At 34.1% G+C, this 10864-nt stretch overlaps 2 protein-coding genes across 3 annotated transcripts; one reads left to right on the top strand and one right to left on the bottom strand.

Annotated features, from left to right (window-relative positions):
• The first annotated feature begins 1794 nt into the window (after nucleotides 1-1794).
• On the top strand, nucleotides 1795-2214 carry LOC138868977 (uncharacterized). The gene has a single exon (XM_070146560.1). The coding sequence runs from the start codon at nucleotides 1795-1797 to the stop codon at nucleotides 2212-2214; it is 420 nt and encodes a 139-aa protein (XP_070002661.1).
• A 3732-nt stretch (nucleotides 2215-5946) lies between these two features.
• On the bottom strand, nucleotides 5947-10455 carry LOC104239861 (vesicle-associated protein 1-2-like). Of its 2 annotated transcripts, XM_009794588.2 has the most exons (8): nucleotides 10220-10455; nucleotides 10006-10076; nucleotides 8872-8953; nucleotides 8663-8778; nucleotides 8455-8583; nucleotides 8266-8307; nucleotides 6812-6889; nucleotides 5947-6275 (listed from the first exon to the last, which is right to left on the bottom strand). In XM_009794588.2, exons 1-8 carry the CDS (start codon nucleotides 10269-10271, stop codon nucleotides 6165-6167), a joined length of 681 nt encoding a protein of 226 aa, XP_009792890.1. In that variant the 5' UTR covers nucleotides 10272-10455; the 3' UTR covers nucleotides 5947-6164. The 2 variants fall into 2 exon arrangements, with proteins under 2 accessions (XP_009792890.1, XP_070030627.1); XM_070174526.1 differs by lacking the exon at nucleotides 8266-8307 and having other exon boundaries at nucleotides 10220-10454.
• Between the last annotated feature and the right edge of the window lie 409 nt (nucleotides 10456-10864).

The raw sequence follows: 10864 nt of genomic DNA, 5'->3' as shown, positions 1-10864 counted from the left end.
TGCAACTCTGGAACACTGGATCAAGTTAGAAAATAATAAGCCCTGAAATAGAGACCATAACAGGACTTTTAGAACAAGTTTTTTAAGAACCTTCTCCTAGTGAGTCTGCCGTAAAAATATACAGTAAGTAGTGTATACTATTGTTTTGCATGCATCTATGGAATTATGCGTCTCAATTTGGAAAGTAATGCAAAAACAACCAATAGGCTATTAGTATATTGTTTGTTATATATGGATGCGAAATAAATGATGGAATATATACCACAGCGGAAGCAATAACAGAATCTTATTCACGTGTAATCTAAACAACTAGCACGTATGGAGATTTTAGGATTACCTCTTGAAACGTAAACACAACAAATCTAGGTCGTTCTCCAGTTCCTCAGTTGAAAACACACTAGCAGATTTCCACAGTCTTCTACTGTGTTACCCAAACAATAACCGAAAAAGAGAGAATTTTGGGTGGGCAAAATTCTAGTAGAAACCGCAGTCAGAATCATGTAAAAAACGTCCAGCCCTTATATCCATATATATAGCTGCGTTTTTTAGGTCAAAACCGTTTTCAAAACCTGTTAGGTTTCCTTCTCCCACTAAGGGACGGTTTCCACGTTTTCTTTCCCACTAAGTAACAGTTTCCACTATTTTCTATTATTTAGGCACAGTAGGGACCACAGAATTTAATTAACAAGGCTTCCTATTATGATATTAATTTCGAAATTCTGAAACTAATTTCCATCATAATAAATTACGAATTATTCCACTAAAAATTCGTAATTGCACTCCTTAGTTCAATTTCGAAATTCTTCCATAAAACCTTATTTAACTCCCCATGTTAAGATTCAGATACTAATCAATCAAATTAAATTACTGACTATTTAATTTATTGATTACTTCCTTTAGACTTACACTTAACTTATTTCATGTGTCGGATACAAAATCCACCGGCCGGGTTTACACATGAAAACTTATAAGCTTTCATAAAGGAGTATCATCAATCTCAAAATTGAGACATGGATTCCATCAACTAATTATTACTTCGCCAATGTATATCATTGTTATCCAATTTACCAGGCTTATTGACTCGCGAAAGAATCTCGCCTTTTAATAAATCAAAACAACAAGTGACATACACAGCTAATAATAATTATATCAGGATTAAGAGTATAAGTACATTAAATGGACTAGAGAAATTATTTTATAAAGTCAGTATAAAATACTCATCTCTACTTGATCCGTTCAATACATACAAAATGTACTAGCACAAGAAGTTGGAATTAAACCATTCCCATAATCAAGATAAATTATATTTAATCTTGTGCTACAATCATTCCGATGATTTGTCCAATTCCATCATTAGATTGTGAACATTAACTTTTATGTCTTACAAGAACCGATGATTTAATCTTCCGTGTATAAGCTAAACTCTATACACTAAATCATCTACTATGTAAGCAATGGACGCACAAACCAACACATGATCTATTTAAAATGAAACTTTATTGAATTTAAACAAGTAAATAAATAGTTATTCATGAAGAATACTATAACAATACGCATGGCTTATAGTATATTCTAACAATAAACATAGTGATTAAAGGAAAAAATAAAAAACAGGAAAATATGTGCTAGAAGAGTTATCCTTAGCTAGTTAGCATATATGCATATTTATTTGAAACGGGAAAAAGAAATCTTTCCACAGTAAAGTAAAGGTCTTAACCTTTTTTTGATCTCCTTATTGCGGAAGATTATATTTCAAATTGAGGTGATATTAAAATTTTATTTTAATCTGACCAGATGGACTTCTTTAAAAACGAAAGGCCAGAAGTTGCTAAGGAACTTCTGAAGAAAGCAGCAAATGGAGGGCACCTCGGAGCATTGTATGTGATTGGTATAATAATGATATTTATGGGTGGTGACGTTAAGGAAAAAGGAGTAATGTTGATCGCCGGGATGAAAGAAAGAGAGCCACTACGAACAATAGCAAAGGATTGCCGGAAGAGTTTAGTAGAAATATTGAAAACTATTTGGGTGAAAAATCCTCAAGTCTTGGGACAAAGACCCACTCGTTGCACTATCCAACATCAACGCAGTCGCACCAATGGGTGGCCTTCCATTGACAGTGACGATGAAGATGCTGATTTTCATTGTGATGCTTGCACTTGTGATGTAGAAATTGCGCATGTCATTACTGCTTTGCCTGCGTCTATTACTTGATCAATGGCGTAACATTAACATGGGTCCAGTTCCAAATAAGAACCTTTTCTCCTAAATACTGTGTGATTTTATTTGGTCCACTTGGATTTTGTATCTTCGTAAAATTAAAGTCCTTTGACAAACAGGGGATTACATTCATTAATTATATAGCTTGACAATCCGCCTATTACATGTTAACGGTTGGAAAACTAATTCAAAGTTGTAGTAGGAAACCTTTTATTTAGGATTTGGTTTATTTAATTCATGTCTAAATAAGATTTGCAGTTAGAATAAATATAGGAATAGACTTTCCTGTTTCTAGTTGAAATAGGTTTCGTACTATTATACATAGAGGTATTGATAACTTATTTTATGTGTGGAGATTTGTGAGAATTGTAGAGAGCTTTCAGAAAGATTAATAATAAAATATTTTCCTTCATATTGGTATCAGAGCTTCTACGATCTTGGGAGAGAATTAAGCAGCTTTTGCTGCCGGCGGGCGGCGCTAGCCAATGGGTGCCGCCCGTCTGGCCAAAAAATATGTTGGTAAAATCATAGATAATTGTCGACAAAATTAGGTTATTCGATGAAAAGTTTCATGACAGATTTAAGAAAAAAAATAAGTTTAAAGAGGTGCAACAAATATGGCACAAGACGAAGAAACTCTTCTCTAAAAGTTGGAGAGAGGTTTTAAAAAGTTGGGAGTTGAAGACTGGTGCTTCAACAAAATTGGGTGTTGGTAACAAAGTGCATCAACGGTTGGTGACAAAGTGCATCAACGTGAGTTGGAGACATGTGCTTCAACAAAATTGAGAGTTAGTGACAAAGTGCATCAACGGTGTTGGTGACAAAGTGCATCAACGATTAGTGACAAAGTGCATCAATGTGAATTGGAGACAGGGGCTTCAACAAAATTGGATGTTGATGACAAAGTTCATCAACGGTTGGTGACAAAGTGCATCAACGTGAGTTGGAGATAGGAGCTTCAACAAAATTGAGTATTTGTGACAAAGTGCATCAACGGTTGGTAACAAAGTGCATCAACGTGAGTTGGAGACAGGTGCTTCAACAAAATTGAGAGTTGGTGACAAAGTGCATCAACGGTGTTGGTGACAAAGTGCATCAACGTGAGTTGGAGACAGGGGCTTTAACAAAATTGGGTGTTGATGACAAAGTTCATCAACAAATGGTGACAAAGTGCACCAACGTGAGTTGGAGACAAGGGTTTCAACAAAATTGAGTGTTGGTGACAAAGTGCATCAACGTGAGTTGGAGACAGGTGCTTCAACAAAAATTAAGGGATGAAGACATGTGCTTCATCAAAAGTGAAAGTTGGAGAGAAGTGCTCCAACATAACTGCACAACGAACAAGTCAGACGTATACAACTTTGAATTACGGGAGAATGTTGGAAAACTAATTTTGTAGTAGGAAACCTTAGTTATTTAGGATTTGGTTTATTTAATTCATGTCTAAATAGAATTTGCAGTTAGAATAAATATAGGAATAGGCTTTCATGTTTCTAGTTGAAATAAGTTTCATACTATTATAAATAGAGATATTGATAGCTTATTTTATGTGTGGAGAAAATAAAGAATTATAGAGATCAATCAGAAATTTATAATAAAATATTTTTCTTCATTGACAATCATGTTCTTGTTCCTTGTGTTTTATTATTTTCCCCATTCAAGAAAAGAAAACAAATGAATAGTTAACCACATCCAATTTGGAGTATTGGTATTACTAGCTAAGCTAGATTTGTAATACACATCCATAGCTTTATGGCTTCAAAAGTGTATCAAAGAGCTTCTCTGAGAGATCGGAGAAGCAAATTGGCTGTAAAAGATGTGGAATATGTCTTGAGTTTTATTTAGTTAGGGGGATGCCAAATACTTTCCTCTTTCAGTTTCGAATAGCTTCCCAGACATAGCGCCTTGGTCAATAAGTCATCATTCAAACTTCAGAGTGAAGTTCCAAGCTGAGTTCCTTTCGTCCCCTATTAACTTTGTGAAGAAAAAAAAAGAAGTTCCGTCATAGTAATTAAATGGTACTGTACACAGAGCTAATGCACTCGTATATTAGTGAAGACTGATCAACTCCAATCGAGCTGAATTTCAGTTAAACTAATGAAATAAACCCATCACTGTGGGAAACCAAATTTGAAGCAACCACAACTAGTCAATCTACAATGAACATTTTGGATTCAGTTTTCTTCATCAATCCATTCATTTTCTTAAAATACTAACAGTGTCTATTCTGATGGAGTATCACGTGGATCAACTTTGAGTATCATGGTCTTCAGATCCACATAAATGGATACCTGTCTTTGGCAGTCTGAATATTTTCAGAGTCAAAATTCATTAGCTATTTAACCAAAACCATACATGCTTCGAAACTAAAAACATCTACATGGTAGTTCAATGCAGCGAACAATGGCGGCTCCATAAAATTTATGGCCTATAGCCAAATTTAATAAGAGACCATATACTTTTTTATTAGTATATATACACACACATATACAAAAAAAACAAAAAAAAAAAAGATAGTGTTGCTATTTTTTCATACTTGTTATTCATAGCATAACATGCTTAAATGATGAAACCTTTAACTTCACATAGTAGTATTACTATTTATATTAGTAAAAAGTAACTTAAATAAATTGGATGTAAGACATATATTTTCAGTATGTTACCTTTGATTTTGTTGTATAAAATATATTTACTAATATGAAGATCTAAGTAATTTAATTCAAAGTTCTAAAATATTTTTAGTGTTAAAGAGTAGATAGTCTTTCTTTCTTTCTTTCTTTCTTTTGTCCAAGGTTTATTGTATTTTTTTTTTCGCACTTTAATATTGTCTAACTTGAAATAAAATCATAATATCTATTATTAAAAAAAATTGGGGACCTAAATTAAAGCTTTACTAGTCTCCTAATCGAGCCACATGTCCATCCCCATGCTATTCTCAATCAAATTTTAGTCTCAATTAAGATAAGACAACAATCAATGAATGTATTATTTAGTTACCAAATATGAATGAAGTTGTTGAATAACACATTCATGGGCAGTGGTCTATAAATAATTGTTGATCATTAATGAGCGCGGCTCAACGGAACTGGTGGCTTAAACTAAAATATATTAAAAGATCCTGAATTTCTTTCATAATATCGATATAATATGGAGACAAAAAAAAGTGGTGAGAGAACAACGTATAGTATGTGGGTTAGGCGTAAGTCATATGGTATTGAACTCCCTATAAAAAAATATAGCATTAAATGAAAATGGTAAAAGGATTGAACCTATTATCAATCGTGTTTTGAACTTTACGATACTTGTCTCTGGAATTTCTTAGTTATAAAAATGAGACATAAAAAAACTTGATTACATATATCAGGATCTATGAAATGTGACAAAAAGGAATAGCTAATTTAGAGAATTTGATTTGAAATTAGAAAGTAAAATAGTAAAAAATATGAAAAAAGAAAGAAAGAAAAATAGAATTGATCAGAAGATTTATTTAATTTAGTAAGAGAAAAGTTCTATCCCACTAACTCATTCAATCCTACATCTACCAAATTTAAATAAATATTAGAATTTACCATATATATATATATATTTTTTGGGGCCTTGAATATTTGGGGGCCTAAGGCAAGAACTTCACTTGCCTTACCCTAGAGCCGCCCTTGGCAGCGAGGCCAGTGAGCTAAGACTAGGGGTTCCACTTCAATGTGGTTTTCTTTCTTCTTTTCCTTCTGATTTCCCTCATAAATGCATAGTTGGGAACACGACTATAGTTTTATCATCCTACAACTTTGAAAATATCCAAACAATCCTTTGGCACAATATTCAGAATTACCGAGCTATTCAGATTCAAATAATGTACAAAATTTTGCCTAGAAAGTAAGTATTCAAAATCTCCCCACACCTGCCCGCCACAACCAGAAAGAGAAACTTTATTCTCAGACCTGAGGTCATCAAAAGTTTCTGACAATGTACCCCAAAAGGATGCCAAGCAAGCCAACCACCAAGATGTACGAAAGTGGAACTCCAGTACGATGTTCTTGACGTCCATGCCTCAGAAGCTCCTGGACAATGGTTTCAAATAGCACCCAAATGATAAAATCATCCTAGACAAAATGTCAACACAGCTGTATGGAAATTTTTCTTTGCGCACACAAACTAAATTCAAACAAGTGTTATAGCAAATCCAGATAAAGGCCCAAGTTTGCTATGAAGTTCCCAACTTAGGCCAAATCACCAGCATGGTTATCACACCAAAACTTAATAGTCCACGAACTATTTGCTTCTGATTGAACAAAAGAATTTCTTAAAAACGAACTCGTTCTACATCGTGAAGATAAGATTCCTCATTTCCAATAACTACCACATTTTTCTCTAAACACGCCTTTCAAGACTTGCTCAAATTATTTGGTTAGTGCTAGTGTGCTGACGGACTTTATTAGTGCTATATCTGGGGATTAATGACTTCTGATCTACCATGCACATAAATTATCTGAAGAGCCATCCTAAAGGGATAAAACAAGCATAAACAAGCAGACAGCAAAAGGAAACATCAATTTACTCAAGAACCATTGACCAAGCACGCAGAAAAATCATATACCAGTTCTCGGTTGAGCTTGGCATTTTGTTGAATAATGGAATCTCTCTCTTGCATCAACCTCAAAATTAGTTCTCTGGCCTGCAGTGATTCCAAGATATGAATTACTTATCAAAAAAAGAATATGACACATCTAAATGTGAGAGGACAATAAGTTTGATACTAGCATTCTGGAAAAACAAAATTCTTTTGTCGATAAGGTATGATATGTGGAAAGAACAAAATTCTTTGACTATCACTTCCCAAATCCAAAGATAAATGATGAGGCATTACTTGTTTCTGGAAGAAAAACAAGCACATAGGCATATATAATTTATTTTCAACCATTCTTCTGTTTAAGTTCTCTCCCTTAACTTGTTTTTTATGTGTTTGCGAATGTAATAACTATCACATTCATCTCCTTCTCAGGAGAAATAATCCTGAAATACTAAAGAAATATTCCACAATTACAAACTAGTGTTGGTTTCTTCAACTTGTTTTTCACCTGTATCTGTTTATGCAAACTTGAGCTAATTCCTTACCTAACTAAACAATTTCTGGGATCAAAAAAACATTGATGAAAAGAACAACAAAAACTACTATGCCTCAATCTGAGCAAGTTGGGGAAGTTGGTGAAAAGAACAAACATAATTTCTTTTTGGTCAGGTTCAGGTGTCACTTTTTACACAACAAACAAGAGAATCCAAACTGGTAGGTTGCACCATTTGTCCAAAGAAAGAGGACAAGACAAGAAGAGTGTGGAGTTGCTGACTACCAACAGAAGCAGCAGACAATCGATTTCAAACGAAATGTGGTTAGCATTAATTGTTGGAAACTGAAGGTTGGATTAAGAGGTTGAAATAGAAGGAAAATACAATTCAACTTGTCACATTATGAAGGTGAATTAATGGGTAATAATACTGGGTTTCTCGATAAACCTTCTTTCCAGGTTTTCTGTTTGTTACCTAAAAACTGTTCTTGCATTCCACGGGTTACTATAGTGTCCTCACATCTAATAAACAGATTAACTGGACAACAAGAAGAGTGATGAAGTTGAGGATCCAAATCAACTTCCTAACAGTGTAGGTTACAAAGCATCAACATATATGAGCCTCTTGAAGGTAAGAACCACCTGAGAAAATAGAAACAATAGGGGAACCAAATCCAGAATAATCTCAAAGGAGCTAATCAAATTTTTCGAACAGAAATAGCAAAATCTGATATGAAAGAATTGATTCCTCTCCTTGTCACCAAGATTAATAGGCTAATAAGGTTCATTAAGTTTTCTAGTGATTCTAAGAGTTCTCTTAAGGTGTCCCCAATCTCATCTTCACTGGTTGAGGCCATCAATTAACCCCGTTGAGTCCAGAAGGTAATCTACATTTACAGCTCAGATGAAGTATATTTCTCCCAGAAGCTATGTCTAATGACTTAACAGTTTCCGAACGTCAATGCTTTAGATGACCCTCATAACATACCTTAGTGGAGTTATCCTGAGACTCACTGTGTTCTTGTAAATCCTGTGATAAGCAAAAATTAAATCATTTGCAACTAATGTATGTCCCTACCATGATGAACAGATGAATTAGAAGTAAATGGTGTATTCTAATTGAATACAAAAGATGCAAAAACAGAGAGTGGAAAACTAATTTAGATTGTCATCTTACAGTTTCAGAAGCTCCTGGTGAAGTCCCTTCCTCAGAATCTTCAGGGACTGGCGATGGCTTTCTTGGTGGTGAAACATAAACAACTTTTAGTTTGCATTCCTCAACATGATTTCCTCCGGACTTGTTGAACTTCGGAAAAAGAAAAGAATAAGATTGGAATGTATAAAGTCGACTACAAAGAAACAAAAGAATCTATAAGCTAAAATACCATGTCTGGGTTAATATCTTTCGGGGTAGACCCAGGGTTCGTAATCACACTCTGTACAAGAAACTTGTCTTTGCATTGCATATCCGGAGGCAACTCTGTTTGCGGTTGCATCGTAACTAAATCCAATTATCAACAAAAGTAAACCAAAAATAACATCAAATGACATTAATCAAATCTAAAAGACCCATCACAGAGAACTAGAAAAGCACCAGTAACGTTGGATCTTGATTGTGGGAGAACAATTCCACTGTTCGGCCTGACAGTATACTTCCTGGGATTGGTTGTCTTTACCTAATAAAAGCCGATAAAGAGTACATAATTTAGCCTTTTCAAAATAGTATGAAATCCCCCTCAGCCAGAATATTACAAATTTATAACACTAACATTTAAATGACCATTTCCTTTATCAAGGAACATCTTCCTCATAAATCAATAATAAAAAATTCAGAATTGAGTGAAGATTAGGACTTCAGCTTTCCTGCTCATCAAAAACAAAATAGGTAAAACTTACCGCACCTAATGTTTGCACCAAACCAAGTAAAACCTTTAGAAGTAACAATTAAAGTGAGATACATATTGATATAATCAATCCTACTTTCTCTTCTATTTTTCTATCTCCCATCTATCTATTTTCTTTAGTTATTTACTAGAGCAAATATGATCTGGAAGTCGATCAGAGCAAGTGTTCGGATCTATTATGACATAGCCTTGAGGCACTCAAGGGACCTTTTAGCCTTCTAAAAACCTCTTTGGGTTTGGAAATTAATTAAAAAAACTATCATGTATTTAATAGTTTGGTGCAAACACCGGAGCAAGTAAATTCTTCTATCTCCGGCCCAAACTAGTAGGACTCGGCTATATGATTTCTCGGCACTCATTCCTCGACTATACAATTCTCTATTGCATCCCGCTCTATTCGGTACTTCCTAAAAACTAATTATAGTCTGACTATAAATTACGCTGACCCGTGGCAGGGGCAGGATTTCCGCTAAGGAGTTCAAAAAAGAAAAAGTAAAAAAACTAATGGGAATTGAACTAGCAACCTCGCAAAGGTTTTGAACCCGTTAACCACTAAATTATGCTTTTGTGATGTGGCAAGGTGATTCAAAATATAATATATAGAGGCACAAAACAAAGTTTGCCTTATTTGTACAGCGTAATTTTCGAGCGAAGGGGGTCGGAAAATCCCTTCCGCCCCCCTAAATCCGCCCCTGATGCCGACAATCAACCTACCACAATCTCTCTCTTCAAAAACAAGGAAAACACCAGAAATTAAAACAGAAAGGGGCACAATTCCGCACATGAACGTCAGTATAATAGAGGTTAAGTAATAATATATATACCTTGAAAGCAACGTGATTATCAGTCTTATTGATCAGTTCAAAAGAGCTCGAAATTGACTTCTTGAGCTCGACTTCGAAATAACAAAAGCAGCAAAAAAAAAGAATAATCAAAACCCTAGGAGAACATAATTTAGAACTGATTCCTTTTTTTCCAGAAACGAAATTGAATCATACGAGTATTAAAATTAAAAGATACATAAAGGAAGAAACTCACATGGAAATTGGAGGTCTAAAGGATCGATAATTAGAAGTTCTTCACTTGTCATGGTGAAAAAACAACGAAATATGGAGCTGATAAAATAAAATTTCTGAAATTATGAATTATGATGATAGCAAAGAGAGAGGAATTTGAACGTGAGTTTCGAAGTTTGGTTTACTGAATTGGAAAATATAAATACTACTCCATTGGAATCTTATTTTGACGGAATCAGAGGATAGGGTCTTCTCGTGAATTTCAAAGACTAACTTCCAAAAGATATACTAAGTAGACGTTTGGACATAAGAATTGTAAAATTCCAAAAAATTGTTAAGCGAAAATGATATTTGAAATTTAGAGTTGTATTTGGACATAAATTTCAGTTTGAATTGTTCTTGAAGTTTTATGAGTGAAAATTTTGAAAATTAGTTTTTTGCAATTTTTCAAATTTTTCGAAAATTTTCAAAATGCATCTTCAGCTGAAAATTGAAAATTTTATGAACAAACGCTCATTTCGAAAAAAAAGTTTTACTTTTTTGAAAAAATTTTCCATCAAAATTTATGTCCAAACAGGCACTAAGAGATTTTTTTTCCGCTTTATCCCCATAATTATTCGAGAAAATGTTTGGTTTGAATACGACTTATGCTAGGATAAGTTATGAT

Source organism: Nicotiana sylvestris, chromosome 5, assembly GCF_000393655.2.
Source record: "Nicotiana sylvestris chromosome 5, ASM39365v2, whole genome shotgun sequence".
Taxonomy (NCBI): domain Eukaryota; kingdom Viridiplantae; phylum Streptophyta; class Magnoliopsida; order Solanales; family Solanaceae; genus Nicotiana; species Nicotiana sylvestris.
Note: the sequence above shows the minus strand (reverse complement) of the source record. Positions and strands in the feature narration are given on the sequence as shown.

Bases quoted from the DNA above. Each gene is read 5' to 3' on its own strand.
- LOC138868977 (XM_070146560.1), top strand. From the start codon at position 1,795: ATGGACTTCTTTAAAAACGAAAGGCCAGAAGTTGCTAAGGAACTTCTG.
- LOC104239861 (XM_009794588.2), bottom strand. From the start codon at position 10,271: ATGACAAGTGAAGAACTTCTAATTATCGATCCTTTAGACCTCCAATTT. The intron at 8,954-10,005 runs GTATATATATTA...GGCTTTTATTAG, and splicing joins ATAATCACGTTGCTTTCAAG to GTAAAGACAACCAATCCCAG. The intron at 6,276-6,811 runs GTATATGATTTT...ACCATTGTCCAG, and splicing joins CCAAGCTCAACCGAGAACTG to GAGCTTCTGAGGCATGGACG.